This window comes from Lottia gigantea (genome assembly GCF_000327385.1).
Source record: "Lottia gigantea unplaced genomic scaffold LOTGIsca_31, whole genome shotgun sequence".
NCBI lineage: Eukaryota > Metazoa > Mollusca > Gastropoda > Lottiidae > Lottia > Lottia gigantea.
Genome location: NW_008709027.1, coordinates 1014640 through 1039616, shown reverse-complemented (window position 1 = coordinate 1039616; position 24977 = coordinate 1014640). Strand labels below are relative to the sequence as shown.

General features: G+C 29.4%; 1 protein-coding gene across 1 annotated transcript; it reads right to left on the bottom strand.

Moving 5' to 3' along the window:
• Positions 1-129: 129 nt before the first annotated feature.
• Positions 130-24977, bottom strand: LOTGIDRAFT_189920 (hypothetical protein). The gene is made up of 37 exons (XM_009057733.1): positions 24924-24977; positions 23798-23981; positions 22789-23011; positions 22089-22264; positions 21675-21750; positions 21391-21483; positions 20935-21041; positions 20530-20578; positions 19862-19983; positions 19272-19384; positions 18915-19074; positions 18556-18634; positions 18373-18447; positions 18177-18248; positions 17661-17749; positions 17283-17378; positions 16834-16909; positions 16554-16684; positions 16321-16448; positions 15947-16050; positions 15632-15770; positions 15193-15254; positions 14677-14742; positions 14447-14547; positions 14266-14334; positions 8398-8454; positions 7768-7813; positions 6972-7214; positions 6758-6823; positions 5618-5696; positions 5084-5163; positions 2858-2963; positions 2196-2349; positions 1990-2082; positions 1844-1893; positions 1521-1695; positions 130-967 (listed from the first exon to the last, which is right to left on the bottom strand). Exons 2-37 carry the CDS (start codon positions 23944-23946, stop codon positions 898-900), a joined length of 3774 nt encoding a protein of 1257 aa, XP_009055981.1. The 5' UTR covers positions 23947-23981; positions 24924-24977; the 3' UTR covers positions 130-897.

Sequence of the window (24977 nt, the reverse complement as noted above, 5' to 3'; positions counted from 1 at the left end):
TAACACAGGCCATGTGTTGTCTTGAATCAGTAAATACTCAAAAAGTCATAATGAGGTACTGTGTAAAAGAGACAAAACAATCCAAAAGACACTAAGTTAAAAACAAACAAGCATATTTCATTATTAAATCCATTATTAGTATCATGTATAAACTATGAAGCGGGTCAATGATATAATGGTCAAAATACCTGTTTCCTACTCTGTTACTGTAAATACTTTTAAAGCAAGTAGACTAGAGAACACTAGGAAATAATTTCTACTACTTGTATAAGACTACCAAAATCAAACACAACAAATATTGAACTATTTTGGATCTAAAAAAAACTTTAGACATTTTACACTTGCCATTTTTACAAGCATATAAAAAAGCCACATGCCATTTTATAACTTGCCATTTCCAAGCATTGAGACTCATTGTACACTAACAATGATTAATCATTACAAATTCTCAACTTAATCTTTGGTGTTAAACTAAGTAAAACAAATATAATCATTACGAAATCCATAAAAAACCATTGTATTTGAAATAGGAACTGTAAGTGACAGCAGTAAACATATTTTGAATACATAGGAAAAGAATTAATGGGACTCTGGAATTGTGATGTCACTATTTCAGTGAAATCTTCCATGATGATTTTGGGGATTAGTAAACTACAACCCCTTCTGCAAAAATTACAATATTATTTCTTTAATTTTCAGTTCAGATAAATGAGAAGCAAGTCAAACTACTAAAAGCTAAATGCACTAAGGGAAAAATATTTACAAACATATTTTCAAACAGAAAAATTTGTAATATAATATTTATATATCCCTGATAGGTCAGTTTATATTTTGTGTGAATGTACAAATGAAGGTATTTAGTTTAAATTTTCAAACACGAGATTTATTAAATAATTGCTATCTTCTTTTTGATCGTGTGTTTCTCTTGGATAGGATTAATCTCCACAATCTACATAAAACACCACCTCTGTAATACAATTAAATATTTACATTAGCTACCTATAATCAATTATATTATAAGTCAGTCTCCATTATAATTTAAAAAGATTTATACCAAGGTCATATACTGTTGACATTCATTTCAATCAATTACAACGTGTCATGCAGAATCTGTGTCTAATTATAGACTATGTATATGAATTGTGGGATAGCAAAACCCGAATTAGAGCGATATGACTTCCAAAATTATGAGTCTGCTGATATTCGCTTGTAATAGCGATTCTGATTGGGGAGTGACACATGATTGTATGCTATAAATAGCTTGTAGAGTCACTGACACAATCTTGGTATAAAGTTTGTTAGATAACAATGGTAGCCGAAACGAAATTGTATTTTTATTTTAATAATATTGGTATTAGGTGAATGGGATATCAAATTGAATATGCTTAGGCTAATGACCTATACACTCATTTCATTTATTATGAAAAAACAATCATCTTGAAATGAAACTTTGATGTTATAATAAGTTTAGTTAGCATGAGAATAAAGACAGTTACCTTAAGTTTAAAGAAAAAATTTACCTTAATTGGAGACGTTGTAAATCTTCGTAAGTGACCAGTTCAAATAAATCTTGTAATGTATATTCTTCTTCACATATGCGACATATAATCTCAGGATAAAAATTATTATCTTCTAACCATTTTACTACATCTGAATCTGCATTTATTTGAATATTTGGAACTTTTCGTTTTAATACTGCAAAAGTACATGATTAATTACAGGTTAGTCACTTTGTTTTGTTTCAGATCAGTATTTAGAGTAGTTTTCAGAAGACAGACATGTTTACATCTAATGAAAATAATAAAATATCTATATATATCTATTATATTGAATATATACTTACCTACAGATGATGATGAAGATGAAGAAGCACCATCTGTTCTTTGTATAGATCTGGTGAAAAAATGAATAATCAAATACAAGATTTTATCTGGATAACTGAGTGGTTACACAAGTATATTTTATTATCTATTATTAAAGGTTACTTACTGCAGTTGGCTTATATGTAATTTCTTATCCTGAACAGATTGCTGTAGTAAAGATTTATAAGCTTTCTGGGCTTCAATAAATTCTTCCATTAATCTGAAATATTAAATCATGTAAATAAAAGCTAGAATGGCAATATATTTTGTGATAAAATCAGATAGACATTAGAGGAATCTTTAATATATCAAAATGGACTGTTCATAACTTACTTTATATTATCATTCTGTAAAGAGTCTAGTTGGCGTTGTAATTCTTGAATAGCACTAGATTTGAATGGTGCAACTTTATTAGAATTAGCTGATGAGACACCAGATGTTGATACTTCTTCATCTTGTTCTCGACCAGCCAAGTTAGCTCCTAATTCTAAAAATATTATGAACAAACTAAATTAGCTCCTTATTCTATAAATATAATGAACAAACTTCATTAGTTGCCAATTTTCATGAACAAGCCAATGCCAATTCTATAAATTTTATTAACAACAAACTATTGCTGCTAATTCTACTAATTTACTAAGAGAGCTAAATTAGCTTACAAATTTACAAATATCATGAACAAACTAAATTTGGTTTAAATTCTAAAAATTTAATCAAAGAGCTGAACTAGCTCCAAATTCTACATATCAATGAGTAAAATACATTGACTTCCAATACTCCAGTATATAAAACACCCCTAATATATCAAATAATCTAAATTAACTTCTTATTGTATAAATAAAATAGATAAGCTAGTAAGTTAGCTCAAAATTATTCAATTATATAAAACTTCATTAGTTCCTGTATAAAACTGGTTAAATAAGCTCCCAATTAATAAGTTGTAATATAACAATAGAAATAAGAAACAAAATAATACTGATGTTAATTGTTCCGACCTGGTGATATTATGTATATTGCTGCAGTAACAGCATTGCGTAACAAATTATCTACTGCAAACATCCAATGGGGTTGTATACTATGTGTTTTTAAGCTACTTCCAACCTACAAACAATCAAAATACATTTAGCAGTCACTGGTTTTAATTCAAATAGATTTAGCAGTCAATGGTTTTAATTCAAATAGATTTAACAGTCACTGGTTTTAATTCTAATAGATTTAACAGTCACTGGTTTTAATTCTAATAGATTTAACAGTCACTGGTTTTAATTCTAATAGATTTAGCAGTCACTAGTTTTAATTCTAATAGATTTAACAGTCACTGGTTTTAATTCTAATAGATTTAACAGTCACTGGTTTTAATTCTAATAGATTTAGCAGTCACTGGTTTTAATTCTAATAGATTTAGCAGTCACTGGCTCTAATTCAAATCGATTTAGCAGTCACTGGCTCTAATTCAAATAGATTAAGCAGCCATTGGCTGGAATTCAAATAGATTAAGCAGTCACTGGCTCTAATTCAAATAGATTAAGCAGCCATTGGCTTGAATTCAAATAGATTAAGCAGTCACTGGCTCTAATTCAAATAGATTTAGCAGCCACTGGCTTTAATTCAAATAGATTTAGCAGTCACTGATTTTAATTCTAATAGATTTAGCAGTCACTGGTTTTAATTCAAATCGATTTAGCAGTCACTGGTTTTAATTCAAATCGATTCAACAGTCACTGGCTTTAATTCAAATCGATTTAGCAGTCACTGGCTTTAATTCAAACAGATTTAGTAGTCACTGGTTTTAATTGTAATATATTAGGCAGTCACTAGTTTTAATCCTAATAGATTTAACAGTCACTGGCTTTAATTCTAATAGATTTAGCAGTCACTAGTTTTAATTCTAATAGATTTAGCAGTCACTAATTTTAATTCTAATAGATTTAGCAGTCACTGGTTTTAATCTTAATAGATTTAGCAGTCACTGGCTTTAATTTAAATCGATTTAACAGTCATTAGCTTTAATTCAAATAGATTTAGCAGCCATTGGCTTTAGTTCAAATAGATTTATCAGCCATTGGCTTTAATTCAAATAGATTTAGCAGCCACTGGCTTTAATTCAAATAGATTTAGCAGTCACTGATTTTAATTCTAATAGATTTAGCAGTCTCTGGTTTTGATTCAAATCGATTTAGCAGTCACTGGTTTTAATTCAAATCGATTCAACAGTCACTGGCTTTAATTCAAACAGATTTAGTAGTCACTGGTTTTAATTCTAATAGATTAGGCAGTCACTAATTTTAATCCTAATAGATTTAACAGTCACTGGTTTTGATTCTAAGATTTAGCAGTCACTGGCTTTAATTCAAATATATTTAGCAGTCACTGACTTTAATTCAAATATATTTAGCAGTCACTGGCTTTAATTCAAACAGATTTAGCAGTAACTGGTTTTAATTCAAATCGATTTAGCGGTCACTAGTTTTAATTCTAATAGATTTAGCAGTCACTAGTTTTAATCAAAATAGATTTAGCAGTCACTGGTTTTAATTCTAATAGATTTAGCAGTCACTAGTTTTAATTAAAATAGATTTAGCAGCCACTGGTTTTAATTCTAATAGATTAAGCAGTCACTGGTTTTAATTCTAATAGATTTAGCAGTCACTGGTTTCAATTCTAATAGATTTAGCAGTCACTGGTTTTAATTCTAATAGATTTAGCAGTCACTGGTTTTAATTCTAATAGATTTAGCAGTCACTGGTTTTAATTCTAATAGATTTAACAGTCACTGGTTTTAATTCTACTAGATTTAGCGGTCACTAGTTTTAATCCTAATAGATTTAGCAGTCACTAGTTTTAATTAAAATAGATTTAGCAGTCACTGGTTTTAATTCTAATAGATTTAACAGTCACTGGTTTTAATTCTAATAGATTTAGCAATCACTGGTTTTAATTCTAATAGATTTAACAGTCACTGGTTTTAATTCTAATAGATTTAACAGTCACTGGTTTTAATTCTAATAGATTTAGCAATCACTAGTTTTAATTCTAATAGATTTAACAGTCACTGGTTTTAATTCTAATAGATTTAACAGTCACTGGTTTTAATTCTAATAGATTTAGCAGTTGGTGATACAAATCTTACTGGGATAGAGAGTTTTGTCATTATTTTATACTCCTGAGAGTAGATGATTATAATTACACTTTAAAATACAAATTTTATTTTTTACACTTACAGCTCCTTGAAACAAGTAGAGTGCAAGCTGAATCTCCATTAAAGCTGTAACATCAAACTCTACACCATCTCGTAATTTATCTGTAATAATAATAATTTAATCTCAAGCCTTTAGTATACATTCAATATCCAAGTACATAACAAAATAATAATATGCTTATATCTTTAGATGTATTTGTTGGCGATTTGATTTGGTTAAGATTTGTTTTTACAATTTGGTATTTTTGTATACTGGGCCAATTCTCTCGAAAGCACGAGTTAGTGCGAAGTCGATTATTTTAGCAGTGGTCTACAAACTTTGATATTTGAGATTAGGATGATTAGCCTAATTAGTTCAAGGAAACTTTCTCACAAATGTACCAATTTGTCTGAACTTCCTGGCTCCCAAATGCACAAAAAATCTAATCTATCATTTCGAATCAGCCTGCCTGTTTTTATGATTAATGGTTTAAAAGTTGTATAATGTAAGAAAACAGAAATGGTTTAAGCAACTGGCTACCCATGTTGACATTTATTTTTAAAAAATTTGACTTACCTATTGCTTCACCTATACTACTACTATTGGGATCTTTAACATGACCCATCAGACCTATCAACAATATCTTTAAATGTTCCTGAAATACAGTTTTTAACCTAACCATTAGCTTAGAGGTAACTAACAACAATCTATCTTTAGAAAAAAACAGCATCTCCAAAAGGAGATATATTCACCCAGAAGCAAATTTCATGGCATGAGATTTACTCAAGATTATGACAAGAAAGACTGTTTGTGAGCCTGCAGCATATCTACAAGTACAACGCAACCACAAAATTTTCATTTACAAATCTAATCTGATATACAATACCAGGCTCATCAACATGTTGAATTTTGGATAACTAAGCCAATTAACCAAAAACCCAAGTTGGACAACTGAACTGCATTTTCTACTGCCTTAGTTCTACGATAAATAAATATTAAAAAAAAGATAGTGGACCACAGCGATATACGCCCACCACGGCATGCAGATGGTAAGTATTCAAGATTTTGGGGCAAGGGCAATAACTCTGCTTCTAACGGTAGAAAATAGCTCAAATTTGATCTTCATTTTAAAAATATGTATACCCCTACCGAATTTTAATCTAGTTTTTAGAGCGTCTACAAGCAAATGTTGACGGACCGACAGACCTTCGTTTCACGAATAAGTATATTTTCATTAGATTCCTTCAAACACTCTAGTTTTTAGAGTGTTTACAAGCAATTGATGTTGATAGAAGCACTTACTGTATAGAGGTTAAAGGGCGATAACTCCTCAAAACTGACATAAGAGGCCTAAATCTTAAAAAAGTCTTAAATTTAATCAGAAGTAAACTAAACTTTCTCAAACCTTTTGATTTAGGTCCAATAACATTTTAAGTTTCATCAAAATTGGTTGAAAAGTAAGAGATTAATAGCATATTTAAGATTTTGAGGCAAGGGCAATAACTCTGCTTCTAACAGTCGAAATTAGCTCAAATTCGAACTTGATCTTCGTTTTATGAATATGTATATACATACTGACTTTCATTTGATTCCATCAAAAAATCTAGTTCTAAGGGCGTTTACAAGCAAATGTTGACGGACCGACGGACGGACAGGGGTGCCAACAATATACGTCAACATAGAGAGATGTGGGCGTCTAAAAACAAAGATACAAACCGAAGTTAATTTAGGGTGTGATATTGTAGCTTCTTTATGCAATGATTCCAACCATGCATCACATATCTACAAAGAAGTAAAGTAAGCAAAATAATAGCTTAACATAACATGTACTGGTACATTAATTTGAGAATTTCTTGTGATTGTTGTCATATACATATACTGTAAAGTTGAGCAAAGATAACTATATGTATATACAATAATAATACAATACCTTATCTCTATCCTGTGCCATTATTTGTACCAGAGTATTACGCCTCTCTGAATCTTTTCGTAATAAATAGAAACCATCTTTAGAACCACCTGTATCAGGAGTAGATTCTATATCAGGAGATAGTATATTAGTTCCACCACTGGCATTGGATAAAGCTGAATCAGTACTAAAATATACAAAGTTACAAACAGAAATGAATTTAATTAAATTTGAAGAGAAATACTCGGAAGAGACACTACATAACTTACATAAGTGAGTTTAAACTATCTGTAAAATAATGAACTTTTGTTTTAAACCTAATTAAGATATTGGTATAATATGAGAAAACTTAAGATACAGTTTGTAACAGAGTGATCAAACTAACATTATATAATAAACATAGATATAAAATCAAATTTACTTTAATTAGCCTTTTCAACTACTTGCATATCTTTAAAACTTTCTAGATTTTTTGGTTTAAGTTTAGTTTTGTCCTGTTTTTGGGTCCAAATAAACCAAGCAACATCTTACTTTCCCATCACTACCCAGTATTCAATTATAATGATCTATCAATAGACCTCCATTTACATTTATTACAAATCATTTTTAATATCCATTTTAAATATACATCCTGTTATAGCTAAAGTTGCAGTAAGGGTGAGTTATATATCTTTTATGTATAAATATATATATTGCAATGAAATACAGTTATTTACATATATATTTGACAAAATACCAAAGAATTTTCTTCACTTGTGCTGTCTTTTTTTTCATTCAAATACTATTTCACTGTAAATTAAATATCCAAATATCAAACATTTGAAAAAGTGTACAAGAAACTCTCATTATGAGTAAAATAAGGGCTGTTATTTAAGGTTATGGAGAACTGCAATATTTCATTCATTTTTTGTTACAGCAGCAGTGGGTGCAACACAACTATTCATCATCAATTTTAAACTGTCTACAGATCACTGCCATGATTTTGTGACTCAATTTACTTTACATCTTTGCCATTTTTATGTTTTGTTTCTAAACTTCAATGTAAAATCAAAAGTTACTTATTTATGCCTAGATTACAAGTATAACAACATTAAAATATTTAATCCAAAATAAAGGAAATGTCCAGATAAATTGGTAGGGAATTAATTGCATAGAGCATAAATATAGTAGTAGGGTAAGGAATATGAAATTGTGCTTAAATATTGACCTGAAGAATGATCCAAAACTGAAAATGCAAAATGTCAAAGTTCACAAAGTTTAGAAAAACCATGAAAGCCATTATATAATCATTCTAACATTGCATTTCGTTCTTATTCTGTTGGTTGTCTCATGAAATCCAGATCCAATTTATATTTTTTATAAGAAAAAGTGTGTTCATCAAAAATCACTAGTCAAATAATTTGTTCTGCTAACAACACTCATTACTGAATTTGATTTCATCCTTTACAGGTTTATACTAATTTGCAGGGCAGTTGATTTTACATTTTTCAACTTGATATCTGTTCTTAATTTTCCCTTAAATTTATAGTTCATCTTTTATTATATAGAGGTATAGATATGGGAGATGATCCTTGGCAAAAGAGGAATCAACTGTGTCATTTTTGTCTAAGTCTATCACACATTAACTTATATCATAGTACAATGGCTTATTTCACAATTTTGGGTTACTTTCAGAGAGTTTTAGACAGATAAAGGTGTTTTACGTCCTACTTTTGTGGACCTGATAGGGCAATGAAGACAGACAAGTATGTATTCATGTGCATTTAGCCTACTCCTTTTGATTTCCATCTGTCGATGGATCTGTAACATGAACAGTCATGAAGCCTTAGTTTATTGTCCCATCTTTTTAAACTTTGCGCATGTCAGCTCTTCCATTCTGCTTACAGGAAAAACCAGGCAGAAATCTCAACCTATGCCAGGATCGAACCTTGGACCTTTGGCATCCAACTCACTTAGCTATCCAATAATTAGACAATAAGATATGTGTATTATGAAATTAAAAAATGTTAATATTTGGAAAGAAAAATTTCTGTCCAGGTTTCAAATGACTGAATGTCTACAACTGTTTTTTAATATATCTACATATGAAGATTCCCTACTTTTTAACTCCTTACTTCTAACACATTGGGATTTACTGATAACTACTATTTCATATCAAAAATAATATCACAGCGTTATCCCACTGAATCATGCTATTATAAGATTATGTTTTAAATAAGAAATATCTCTAAAGTCTGAAGATCAATACAATAAAAAATCACCAGCATGCAACATAATTAACAAGAATTGGGCCTTCTAGAGTGTTGACACGCTAAAACTTGAACCCGTTTTTAACAACAAGGGTAATAAATCATCATCGATTTTTCAGAGTGAACTCTCCATTTAACCGGTTTAAAGGTAATTTTGGATTTCTCAACTATCAGAAGAAATTTTTTTTTATTATTCTCTAATTGTATTCTCTTGCAGACAGAAGTAATGTTTGAAAGTATGATAACATACCTTGGTGTTCGACTATAATGAGGATCAGTTGTATGGTATAATCTACAGGAAATAAAATACACAATGAAATTGTTTTTAAATGGCAGAGTATTATATACCCATAAACAATCAATACATGTCATACACTGTGTAATAATGTGTTTATAAATGTGCCATTCATAGAATATAAGAAGATCGAACTATATATATATATTCAAGCAGAAAAGAAATAGATCTGAATAATACCAATGTTAGTCAGGTAAGAGAGAATAAACCAAAATAAAGAAACTCAAGAACCATGTGAACAGGTCATAGGTTATATTCATATACATGTAAATATGTACCAGTATGTAGATTATAAATTTGTAATAAATATTGTTATCACAACACATTAAATAACACTTGTACTAAATGTCTCAATAATATATTTATATAATGATTTTTCAGAATCTATTTAGAAATAGTTAATAATAAAAGTGTGCATTAAACTTCACCTACAAGATTGACAAATATGGTATTTCCTAAGATTACATTTAAATTTTTTGATAAAAATGCAGCACAATACATCAATACAAATCACATTATGCACAAAACAGATATTTCACACAGTTTACAGCAGTATCGTATAGGCTTACTGTTAATCTTGGAAGAATCATTTAAACAAAAAAGTAGTTTAATAAATACTCCAATATTGGTAATAAACGATCATCTAATCTAACCTGAACCTACATGTAATATGCTTCAATTCACACAAAAAGAGATCATTTTATGCTGCTGCCACTTATGACTTTAAACCTTAAAGATCAGTTTCACCGTTATCTTTTTCCCACAGAATTCACAGTATTTCCATTTTGTAGGATTTTTTCATCGGGTTAATAAAGACCTTAACTTTGTGGTGAAATGTATATTTGTAGGTTATCCTAACTTTGTAATGAAATTGAAAACTATATTAGACAGATATTCATATGTCTTTATAATATCAAATCTACATATCACTGTGAATCACTGCTAAAAGAATTAACTTTAATTTTTTTTTTTTTTTTCATCCAAATAATTTCTACTGATAAGAGACTTATTACAGTTTTATATCTTTATTTTATTAAATATCTATAAACTTTTGAGACAAAACCCTAATGACTGCCAATGTTTTGACGTAAACAAACCAAAAAAAATGGAAGGTTCAACCACCAAAACTGACTGACCGCCCTTATGTCCTGATAACAAACTAAATTTATAAATTTCTGTAATAACATTAGTACATAATTAAATTTATAACCTATATTTAATGTAGGTTTCCTTTCAAATGCTGGCATTAGTCCTATTTCCCCTTAAAAAATTAACTAAATTGTCTATTTGATCACATAACACTGTACAGTGTACATCCATAAAAGTAAAACTATCGTTACTGTATGAAAGCATGGAATATCCAGACACCAAAATTTCCTTTGTATACCAAAAAAATACCTTGTGGTGACTATTTTCAACTCATAGCTTATAACTCAATTATATAAATCTTCCAACAATAAGAAACAGGGTCCAAGCAAAATCTTTAAACAACTATTAACTAATAATCATTGAGATAACCTCAGTAATAAAGACAAAAAAAACACTTTAAGGATAAAAATCAAACTTAAGTCTGACTTGTTATTGATATATAGAAATAGGTAAATTTTTAGGGAGGGATGTGTGAAAGAAATGCAAAGAGAGAATAGCAGAATTGCCATTAATATACCATGAAGCCATTTTTAATATATATCAGTGCTCAAATGATAACTGATTTTCACTGTCTGGATATTCGTGGTTAAATCAAATAAACATTCATAAATGTTATACCCATATGCTCATTACTCTGTACGGTATACAGTTCTTTTCAAATTTTGTTTTGTTTGTTGGTATGTTGTGTCTATCAAAAATCTAAAACAAAACTTAAAATGAGAATTTTTTAACCACAAATGTTTTTTTGTTGGTAAATTTATCCACCAAATATGTTTGTGGTATCTGATTTCTTGTTTGAGCCCTAATATATACCATATATTGATAGCATGCCCTACATAACAATACTACAACATTCACCCAATCATAAACTATTGAGACAAATAATGCTACACAATCATCACAATTTAACAAAATATTCTATACCCTGTTTCAATCATTAATTTAGCTAGTGTTGGATATTGTCTACTTTTAACTTTTGGTAGACTATCAGCACTGAAAAATTGCCAAGTTAATAATTCATTGTTAGTTTTATAAGAAAAAAAAAATAAATAAGAAAATTTTTAAGCTAAATTTATATATTTACCCAAAAAATAAAAAATACTTTTAATTAAACAAGAACCCAGTTTCCATGACAATTGTGCTATTTATAAATGGTAAGCTATATTAACTCAATAGTAAATGATATAAACCCACCTTGCTGAAGGATGTATACTGTCAGAGTAACAGCGTTGTCGGTATGGTTTTGGACCACTGTAATTAAGTTTTAAACTCTTTCTAGTATTCAACATCAATAATTAGATTTATTCTCTTTTTATTTATTTTTGATAACAGTTACTATGGTAACATGTTTCGACAAACATTGTTTGTTTACTTTTCATGTAGAGATGCATAATAACTGTATGTGCCTGTCTTATGCACATATAAAGAGTCAGGAATTTTTTCAAAAATTCATAAAAAGAGAATAAATTTATTCATTCAGAGAAAATCAAAAGAAAATAATGAGATTAAAATTAATGAGAAAACAAAGTAAAAGCACACTAAAATTAGTAAAATATTAATCCAAAGGGCATGCTACAACATCTAGCATAAACTGAGGAACTAAAATTTGGTTATAAATCATAAAATAAATGGGAGATTAAACTAAATCCACTACTACTGAACAAAATAAACAAGTAAGGATAGGGGCACTACCAACACAGCAAAGTCAAAGTCAGTCTAATGAGGTAAAGGCTTCTAAGGCCAAATATGTTCTATTTGTACTAATTACTTTATGTAATTTTAAGGGGCAGTATATAAAATTTTAATTTTCAAAAACGTCCGAAATTATATCTGTAAATATTTCTAAAGTATGCTATTTATATCTATGTATCTACTTGATCAATCTGAATTTGTTTTAAAATGGTTAATAAAAAACGGAGATTACTAATCATTAATTAAGCAATTTAACCTAGATTTGGTGTTTGCTTTTTAATGTAATTCCCCTTCAAGCCAAAAATAATATTGTGGCAAAATGAGATTAGATTTACTGTAGGGAAGCTCAAATAAACATTAAAATAAAAGAGTTTTGAAAGTTAACAGAAACAAGTAATTAACAAAGGTAAGGGAGGGATCAAACATAAATATAACTACATAGGGTAAAGGTACACAAAGGATGGTTTCAAGATCTAGTAACACCACAACTGGGTTTGAGACCTATTTATTTAAATAGCATCACTAAGAAAACTAACTATAAATAGAAAATTTGGGGTCAAACACAATATAACTACAGTAAATTCACAAAACAAAGGAGAAGTAACTAGCATCTAAACTGGTTTGGTATCTAACTGACCATAGAAAATAATACCTACCTCAAATTATTATCATTAATGTCTAAATAATTAGATGGGGGAGATAGAAGATGTCTGAAAACAATTGATAATTAACTACAAACTATTCACAACACTAAATACATGCTATAGAGCACAACAAAGTTACATGCACAACATTAGGGTAGTCTTTAGACAACATATCTATGATGATGCATGGAAATAATTAGACAGACAATCCCCAAATACTTGATGCAGAGAAATAAAAGATCTGACAAACTATTCACAGCCAAAATCTAAAGGAACAATTTATTATGTGTGTGCAAATCAACAGGATCAAGTGAAGTTAAGCTATGAGACAATAAAGTAATGAATATTCTGTCTTACCCCTCTTCTTCTACTGGTTCTAAACCATCTAATAAATTCTCTACACTATTAGATAATCCTTCTCTTTTTAATCTAAAATACAGATAACCTACATATTATAAGCTTACATATATTTTCATAATCATGCTTTCCTAAACTATAAATTTCTTTAACATTATAGTTTTCGTATTTGAAAAAAACATTTATATGTCATGAGTGGATTCAATGGCAACTTATATGAAAATATGAATACAAAATTTGTGAAAAAAAAAAATTTTGTGACATATAGAGAATCAATTTCTGTTTTGTTCTTTTTTTTACTAATTTTTTTGTGCTTAAGCCCATAAAAGATATAAAGATTTGACGATTAAAGGTAATTTTATCAATCATTCCTGTACTGTAATCCTGTACTTACACTGAAACCCTAGGAACATTAACATTTAATTTCAGGGCAGCACTTTTTCTGTCAAAGGGTTCTACAATGTGAAAAACACAACAACTTAAAAATCATATTAATTTAGGACAGAAATAAGATTTCATACAAGTCTGTATATTCACTAGCATCATTTTATCAGGGCTAAGATTATCCATTCTTAAATCCTTGTAAATGGTAATGGAATTATAGTTTTGAACTGATTTCAATCAAAAATGTTAATACAAAATTTATTTGTAAAATAATATATCTACCTGAGGTACTTCTATGTAAATCGCTTTCTGGTACTTTTTTTCTTTTCTTCTTCTGATAGTTACTGAATATAAAATAGATACATTAAATGATTTTATAAACATCAAATGATTTCAGATGAAAAAAAAATTAATTCTGCTCAATGTTATAATTCAAAAATTTCAAAATGTCATTTTTTTTTTTTCATAAGATTTGAAAAATATCTTTATGATCAAGGATTGGATGAAATATAAACGAGCACAACAAAAAATCAATTATATCTTACTCAGTAATAAATTTATGTTGTAATAATTCAGCTGCTGTCGCTCTTTTATCAGGAACGGGTTCAAAACAACTACAAATATAAATTTATAATATTATAAGAAATCATTTATTACAATAAATTTTATATGAATTATATTCTTTATTTATGTAGAACTGAAGAAGTAACATACTACAATACTTACTTGAGAAGAAACTCATGTGCATCTTTAGACATGCATTCGGGAATATCAGGATGCATTTTATAAAAACCAACTTTAAACATGGCAGCCTCGGCAGAACCCAGCTAAAGAAAAAAAAAATATATATGATCGATTTTGATCAAGGGAAGACATATTTCATCTAAATACAATGCATGAATAGTTGGTAAATATTTTTTTCCAATCCCTCTTCACCACTACATCTAAAAACTTACCTCTATAAATGGTGGTTTGCCTGTAGCCATTTCAATCACTGTACAACCTAATGACCAGATGTCAGCCTGAAATATATTATACAAATAATAATAGAACTATACAAGTAACACCACTAAAAACAGATTATAAAACTCTGGTGTTAATCTTCAATATTATTGTCTACAAAATATATTTTAGCATAGATACAACTAACATCTGCCATACAATTATATAATGACTTTATAAAGCACAATCATTTTCTGAAATGAAAGTTAAAGTAGCTTAGAATTCTATGGTAATCTAAATGGTTGCTTTTCTGATAGAGCTCAGATAGCAGAAATTAACAATATCATGGCATTTACGATCATAAGTATAACCTTCCATAGGAAGTTATATTGAATTAGAAGGAGAACCAAATATCAGAAATAAAAACTGAAAAATGACACGGATGGATGAAATTTAGCTTTTATAGCGAGTTAGAAAATCTATATACTCTCTTTAACAGTCAATTGACAAAAGTATGAAATAATATTTACCGGTGGTCCATAACCTCTAGCTCCTTTATCTATAACTTCTGGAGCCATATACTGTATTGTACCTGTAAAACAGTAATAATTACAACAATCAATAATTAAAATATATAACTACTTATCAGGTTCCATGACATAACATAAATCAAATGAACATAACATATAAACATAAATATAAAGATGAACAGAATAGAGGAAATGAATTGTATTGTTCCTATTTTCTTTTTCTTTGTTGGCTTATCAGATCATGTGGTGAGAAAATTCGCATTTATGTCTGAAAAGCATAAAAAGATGGCTTTTTGTTATCTCCAATTGAGAGAGCCTGCTATACAAATTTTCAGTCTTCTATTGTATCCAACGATTAGATTTAATGAGAATAATTTCCAAGGTAATGCCACGTCAGAATAATTTAAAATATAATGTAATCAAGTTCTAATCAACCTACCAGCAAATGTTTCAGCACAAGGATTAATACCAGCTAAACGTCGAGATGTACCGAAATCTGAGATCTTTAAAACACCACTATAGGTATTGACTAGTACATTATCTCCCTTTATATCACGATGTACTATTTTATTGTCATGCTGTAATAAATATATCACCTCTGTTATTATTTGCCCTGTATTTTGTTAGATTAAATCTACCTTTATCTATGGGTAGTTCTGAGTCAGCTATCTTGAACATCAATCTTTCACTTTCCTTTCAGGGCAATGCCATTTGACTTTGCCAAAATTGATTTCAATCAGGTAAAAATTCTTACCAAATATTTCAAGCCCTCTAATATCTGTTTAGTATAGTGTACAATAGTTAATTCATTATCTTTTAGCGGCCCCCATTTAGACTGTAATAACTGAGACAGACTTCCTATAAAATATAATCATTCAAAGTTTTGTTTTATATTACATCATATCTCAAATAAACCTTTCAGAATAAAGTAATCACCATAATATATCATGAAAGATAGTGGATACAAATATGTCCCCTTTGGCATGCAGTGGGTGAAATGAATAACTTCATGATTTGTTCAGACCGAATGACACATGGACATGGAAACCATCCACCTAGAGAGATATAGGCATATAAAAAGGTCTGATATATGAAAGAATAACACATAGAATAACAACAAATATATACCTCCAGGAACTTGCTCCATAAAAATTTTAAAGAAACCATCTTCACTCATGGAACCTCGATATTCTACAATATTTTTGTGTTTTAATCGACTATGTAGATGAATTTCTTCGTGTAAAGGTTGTACCTCTCTGTAATGAAAACAAAATATTTTAATGACCCTCATTTGGTGGCCTTGAACGTTTCAAAAAATTTTTAAAAATCAAAAATTTCGTGGAGGACTAATATTTACTTACTCTTTACATTTCTCAGGAACCTCTTTAACTGCTATTTTAATTTGTCTTTTATCTCTAGCAGCATAAACACAACCAAAGGTTCCCCTTCCTAGCAGTATCCTGTTACCTTTATCATCATATTCATATACATACTGAAAATAATACAATAATAGCATTATAATAATATTCTGTACATACTGAATAGAAAACAATAACATTTTTTAATAAAATCAATTTCTCATTATTTGGAGGATCAACTAAATTCACATTTTCATGTAGACATAATATAACAAAACGTTACCTCAACAACATCTTCAACAACATCATCCACAAAACAAAATGGATTCTGAGTTAATTCACTAACTAAACCATAAAATCTGAAAACATAAATACACCCTTTTCATTGATCATATATTACACATCAGCCATTTATTTGGTAGTTAAAGATGAAAGGGTAAGCATTCAGCAAGCCCTTCAGAAGTTTTCCAAGTGTCATCTCAATCCCAAACCAATTATAGTCTTTATTTCCACATGTTTCTACAAGCCTATTTTGATATAATCAAACAGATATCCACAATGGAAACAAATCATATATGTCTTACAAAAATTTGTGTTAATTTTTCATGCCATACATTTAAAAAGAAATTGATGCTAACCACTTCATCTGAAAAAAGCAATCTTTCATTCCATTTGAATTTTGTGAAAATAAGCATTCATAAAGTGATTATAATTAGGTGAAGGTTTACTTACTTCATTTTCTGTACACAGGAGGGAAAAAATATATGGAAATCATCTGAATTCTCTTGAACATATAAAAATACAGCTCTCACATCTCTTTTATACATACTATTAAAAATAACAAGATATCATGTGAAAGGACCTAAAGGTGAACTTTTCGAGTGTTTAGTTGTTTATATTAGTTTATCTGAACGGTAGGAAGAGCTCAATTTTGACATAATGCTTAAAAAATAGATACTACCGTAGATATTGAATATAAGCTCATGTCCATTATAATACATAACCTGACAATTCTTGTTGGCATTGCAATCCAGGTCACAAAGAGACTTTCTAAAATATTTCATTTATTTCTCAGCATTCAGAGCAATGAATAATAATTCTACAGCTAACCTGACACGTTTGATAGCTTGTGATTCAAATGTCCATTCACAAGCTGTTTTATCTTCTGGTACACTAACAACATGCCATAACTTTATACACTGTAACATCATGAATTTATAAACATGATAAATTTGAAATTTAAAATGAAATAGGAAATGTAAAGGTTTGTTAAAGCATACTTCATACCACAATTACTAAATATCTTCACAGAAACTTGGTTAGATGCCTGAGTAAGATGTTTGCTCGCTAACTAATATTTTTTCTAAGATCAATATGGAACTTCAGAATTGTTTTTCTTTTAATAATGTGGAATCCAGGGCTATCATTGAAAAGTGTCTTATGGGTTTGAAAAGAACAACAATTTTCAGCATTTCACACTGCCAATCTTCAATAGCACAATTTGGAGCCAAATTCATTTCATCATTTTCATTGTATATCTTATATAACTTCTCAATTCAAGTTTTAGTTTCATATCAGACAAATTACATTATATCTTTTTAGTACTATAAGTATACTATAACTGACCTTATCTTCTGTATCTTTATTTATCTGTATATAACTAGGTTTATATTGTTTATTAGGTTCTAATATCAGCACCTAAAATAGATCACAAGTTGTTAAGTTTAAAATCTAAGATTGCATTCTAACTTTAACAAATCTTTTGTCTAACCATATGTTAGCTGTTTTTAAATCAATTACTATGTTTTTAATCATAACTTACAGGAAAACGAATTCCAACTACTTCTTCCTCTTGTTTTATTGCTTCCACAAAAAAATCCATCCAAAAATCAAACAACTGAAAAAGAAAATGACAATTACAGAATAACAGGAATCAAGCTAGCACAAAGTTAAGATCGGTCCTATAATACTTGTCAGATAATACTTCTTAAAACTTTCTACTTACCGGATCAACTAACCCTGCTTTCACACTTCTTCTAAATCTATTGATTAACAATATATTACCAACAGTTGATTTTAAATACCTACAATATAGTACAGAATAGTGATCAATAGACAAGCTTATCAAAATTATGCCTAGATGTTTCCTTTTCATTTTTTAGTTTATTTCTAATTAATTCTTCTTTAAATTGTATTCCATCAAATTTTGACCCATTTACATCACAAATCAATCTTAACTTAGTCTTCAGATGTGGTTTACTATAGAACATTTGAATGATATTTTGTAAAAGAGAGCTGATTTAATAAAAAAGAAGATAGTCAATCCTAATCTCTTACAACCAAATTGTCACTAAAGTTACATACCAGTCTGGTGGTTCTAGTTTAAACATACAATATGCTGCTTGTGATGCTTTAGAATAATCTTCTGCTAAAACACTGATTTCAAAAAAGGTTGCCACATCCCAATAATCTGTTAATGATTGTAAACTTCCTTTTTTACCAATCAAATTATTTAGTATAATACCTACAATTAAAGATTAAAATCTATATCAAAAAATGTCAAAACAAATATTCAATATTCATTGAGGGCATTCCTGATGCTTATCTTGATGAAAGTCAAATATCAACTTATTTTTACTACAAAGTTTCTAAGCTCATATTCATCATGTACAATAGAAAAAGTTCAATCAATGTGAACCAAAAAATAAATATTTAACTTACCAATTCTTTGTAATTCTTGGCAAGATGAGAAATCTTTTCCTGATATAACTAACAGTGTGGCAAGATTAATACCAGCATATTCATTGGGTTGTACATCAAACCCTTTCCTGTACCTGAATAAACACACAATTGTACATTTACTTCAAATTATTTCCAGAATAATTTACATTCAAAGATAACATGAAAATATGATACTAGTTCCAAGTCTGATAAACAACAATACATACTAGTCCCAAGTTGAAAAACAGCAATACATACTAGTCCCAAGTTGATAAACAACAATACATACTAGTCCCACGTTGAAAAATAACAATAAATACTAGTTCCAAGTTGAAAAAAAAAACCAATAAATACCTGCCCCTAGTTGAAAAACTATAAATACTAGTCCCAAGTTGAAAAACAACAATACATACTAGTCCCATGTTGAAAAACAACAATATATACTAGTCCCAAGTTGAAAAATAACAATAAATACTAGTAAGACATTCTAACCCTAACTGAACACCTGTTGGTACTCTGCTGCTCGTTATGGCAACTTGACATTTCTTATTATATTTATGCAGTTATTCAAGAATATCAAAAAGTCTTACCATTTTATAGCATTGTCTAAAGCTTCATTATCTTTATAATCTGATTCTACAAACTTATCTTTATATATTCTACCACATAAACATATCATATCAGGTACAGCATTATCACTCATATCTATTGCCTATAATAAATATATATATAATATAATATATCAGTACATGTGTATGTACAATGTTTATGTTTTTCATTTAATGCATTTTTGAAACTGCTATCTCATAGAAAATATTTTGTATATATACATATATCATTTTGATCATCAAAGCCCTGCAAATTTGGTAAATAAATAAGAGTAATGCTTATCCTTTGAGTTAAATAAAACCTTTAAAAATTATTATGAAGGGAAAATTATTGAATATGGATGTATGAATATTCTCATACAGCTCAATTTCAGCTATCAGTAATACTTTTCAGAACAAAAATCTGATTCCTCATTCTCTACAATTCACCAACAACAGGCAAAAAATCTTTTAAACTTTCTAATTTTCCAGGCTCTTAATAACTGCATTAGGCAGATATAATAGATTTTATTGAATCAACATTCAAGAACAACTTCATGGTGAAAGTTTAAAAAGGAAACAGGTAGACAGAATCAAGTAAATATAACTATATCCCTTTTTATAATATGTATTAACTTATTTGGAGACTTAAAACATTTCACATGACCTACCTTTAATATGACATCTAGAGCTTTATCTCTATCTCCAACATTATTTCTCCTAAAATACATAGACAAATGTAACTAGTATTCGTAGTGATAGCTAACCTCATGAAATTTAAAATTACACGTCTTGTACACATTAAGCATGATGAATATAAACTGATAATTATGTTTAATAACCATCACTAATGTACCATAATATATACTATACCTGACAAATGTACAAGGTGGTTGTGACTTTTTCTAAACATAATGACTTTAAAAAAATATGCCTCTAATAATGAATTTACTGATTGTGTATAATAATGTTAATGTGTCATTAGACAGTTGTGACAGATTTTAATTTCAGATGTAAATTCTCATTTCAGATAACAATCTTCATAATGTTTATATAGTTACAAAACTGAATCTAACCTATTTAGGGCAAAAGCATATAATTGTAATATTGCTATTGTTGATGATATTTTACTGTTTGGTATCTGTTCTAAGTCTTCTACTAGCTTCACCATATTATCATAATCCTAATTAAAAATCATGAACCGTTACAAATGACAAATTAATCTGGTTTCTCACTTTAACTAATTTTCAGATATCTAAACTCAATAGTAAATTTTGATTTAATGTGATACAATAAACATACACCTTCTACCTAAAATTGTCCAAAACCTATGCCGGGAATGAACCCGGGACCTTCAGGTTAACGAGCAAACGTCTAACTCACTGAGCCACTGCGGCTCCCAGATAAACAGAAAGTTTTATCCATTATCTAAAGACTTCAAATGTCTTTGGCAGCCAAGATTTAAAAGAAATAAATGATGTCTACTTAATGCAGACTAGTCTGATATTAACTCATATGAAATGGCGACCTACCTGAACTTCTCTATATGATATCAACATATTAACAATAATATCTACAGATAATAACTTAGGATCATCTAATCTTCTTCTCATACCAGCTAATGCCTAGAAACATACAATAACATATCATTTCATAGGGATTCAGTCTTTAGGCAATATGCCATGTGGATTCCATATTACAGACAGACAACTATTTCAACTTGCATTGCACTTGAATTTGTTCACAGAAGTCTACTTAAAACACCAAACACAATTAATATTATACAAATTTAAGCAAATGAACTTGAAATAAATACCTCTTTTAGATCTTCACCACTATAATTAGTTATTGCTTTTCTCAAATCTTTTAAAAATCTCTCCTTAGAATGAACCCTGTAAAAAATAGATCATATACAAGAAATAAGAAAGTGCTTCTTACTTAGATGACAAACAATTTTTTTCATAAAGTATACATTCATCCATTGTCCCCACTTTCCTCAATAGAAATGACTAGTGCAAATGATAAAAGAAACCAATCCAGACATAAATTTACTTACTGACAATGTAATTTCAAGTAATAAACTATTGAAAACAAATCTTATTTAGGTGAGAAATAACCCAGAGAATAAATACCAAACAAAATATATACAGCTCTTTTTCAATCAGATGGAATAAATTCTCCTTTTCTGAAAATATTAATGTAAAAATTAATGATCAATATTAAGCCTTACCTATTGAATTCATCAACATCACTTAAAGCAGTTTTGAGTTTTTTCATCAATGTAGGTACGTCTGGATGAGCACAACTATCTTTTAATATAGGAGATGAGGAAGGGTCACCAACAACACATGAATTACACGCATCTATAGTGTAGGCAAAAAATGTTGTACCAGTTCCACAAGACAACTATAATGACAATATGAGATGTATGTAATACAGTCCAACTGATAAATTATGGTGAATAAAACCAACATAAGTTACCATATTTTAAAGGCCTTGGTTCGTCAGTTTCGCAAGTTGATTTGCGTTATGAATATATGTAAATAGTCTTCGAAAGTACTAGAAATGTACTGAAAATCCCATAATTCCTTCAAAAATACTACAAACTAAGAATTTCATATTTCTATATATGTCTTTTCTATATTTGGCAAAGTTAGAAGAGAGGACAAGATGTCATTTAAACTATACATTGAATTGAAGCCTTAAATTTAGATGGTGAGCTGCGAACAATTTCACTTATTAGTTTACGTATAGCTTCTATTTGCATCATTCTGATTCAAGATATGGTTCCTGTTATTCTAGAAAAGCTGAACCTGATTATCCAAAATCAAAATCATGTAACCACACTACACATACAAAGGACAATAAAAATCCTCTTTTTAATTCTTTAAAAGATAGTTTATAACATGTAGAGTATAAAGAGAACTTACCCTCAGGGACAAAGTTAACTCTGGATCCACATCATAACATATGACAATATTATGTTTCATCCCCATACTCTCTCTTATACCCAGGTGGTAGAATAATGAGGCTTGTTGTAGAGGAGTTGTCATATCTACTACAGCAACATCAGCATTATAAAATGTATCCAATACAGCTAGTTCACCAAAATCTAACTTCTGAAACACCACTGTATCTAACTGAGCTTTGTAGCTGAAAATATATGATTAAACAATGTAATAATGGTGTAAAAAGTGGTTGCCTAGCAAGATACGCCCACTTTCCTCATTTGTGCAAGATATTGTTGATTTAAACAAACACACATTATTTAATAAAATCCTGACATAAACTATCACCTCTATCGCGTTAACAAGCCAACAAATTTTGATGCATTTTTACTTAGTCAAGGGCAATAACTCAAATTCCGTTGATCCAATCGTCAAATTCAATCTTATGATTATAAATGATCATACCAAATTTCATTTAAATCGGATGAAAACTGTAGTCTCTGTTGTGTTCACAAACAAATTTTGACGTGTTTTTCATAAATGAAGAGCAATAATTCAAAAACGCTCATCAAAAGATCGTCACATTCGAACTTATCTAAGATCTAAGATCTTATCATTATAATTGATCACACCAAATTTCATTAAAATCAGTCGAAAGCTGTAGTCTCTTTTGTGTTACAAACAAATTCTGATTTGTCAAGGGCAATAACTCAAACACCGTTCATTGAAAGATCGTCAAATTCAAACTTGTCCAAGATCTCATTGATATAAATGATCACACCAAATTTAATTGAAATCAGATAAAAACGGTTGTTTCTATTGCGTTCACAAGCCAACTGTGGACGGACGGACAGACGGACGGACGGATCAACGGACGGACAGGGGCAACGACAATAAAAATGGACAACAATAAATATTCATGCAGTCTTGGTTCATAAAGGATTTACTTGAAGAATATCATCACCATTTATTTAGTCATAAAAAAACTTACCATTCACAAACTTTCTCAATTTCGGCAAAGGCTCTTTCTTTTGCTTTTGTTCTTTCCACCAAATCAACCCCTTTTTCAGCACCTCTAGTTTTAGATCCTGAGGTTTCTCCTCCATTTCCATTACCATCTATTATACAAACAACTAGCATTGTGTATTAGAAGATAATTACACTGCTGATGAAATCTGTTTTCAAGAAAAAAACAATAACACAGTAAACACTAATATTTTAATAAATGAGCTAACTACATGAAATTTTCTAGGGTGCTTAACAATCTATATCTATATCTATCCAACTTATTATCATCTGTACTATTTTGACAGAAACTAAAAATAAAAACAAAAGACTACAATATCCATATATACATTTCAAAGGGGAACAGTACAACAGCTATCTTTTAAGTATAATAAACTTCATCTTATACCTTGACTGCAATAGCTATTATTCTTGTATTTAAGTAATGCAGCGATTTTATTGCATTGGATTGTATGCCAGCGTATTTTGACTGTATTCGTTAACTTACAATTTAATCAAATCGCTGCATTTACAACTTCATGATACAAGAAAAGTGGCTATTGCAATCAAGGTATAAGACGATGTTCATTATTTTTATTTTAAGATTGTGTCATAAAAATAACATAAAATCTTCATGGATTTCATATATTCACAGCATTTCTGATGATATAATCATCATGAATTTGTGCTTTAAGTTTTTTTTATTTCTTTCAAAATTCTCTAGTCACTGCACCAGTGATATTGTTACAGTCATGATTATGACTTAGTAGAGCTAGTACTACTACTAGGCCTAGGAAAAAAACTATCTGACCCCTTCGCTGCCTTTCCAAAAAAGATTTGTTTTCAGTCAATATTCCAATGCAAAGTTGGAATAGCAAACTGTTCCAATATGCTATTCATAGCACATAGCAAGAAAAAAAAATTCAACTTGACAGTAATTTCATGCTAGACCGCAAGAACTTAAGTGCAGAAAAATGTACTCTACTAGAAGAAATAAAAAGAAAGTGTGTCACTCATCAAAAACGCAAAGTTCTCAACCTAAGGCCCAAAGTGTACCTGCAGCATTATCCAAAGGCTGTATAAATATGAATAATTAAAGAATGTAAACAAACTAGCATGGTAGCATCGAGTTCTAGGCGTTACAGAGACAATGATGATCAACCTCA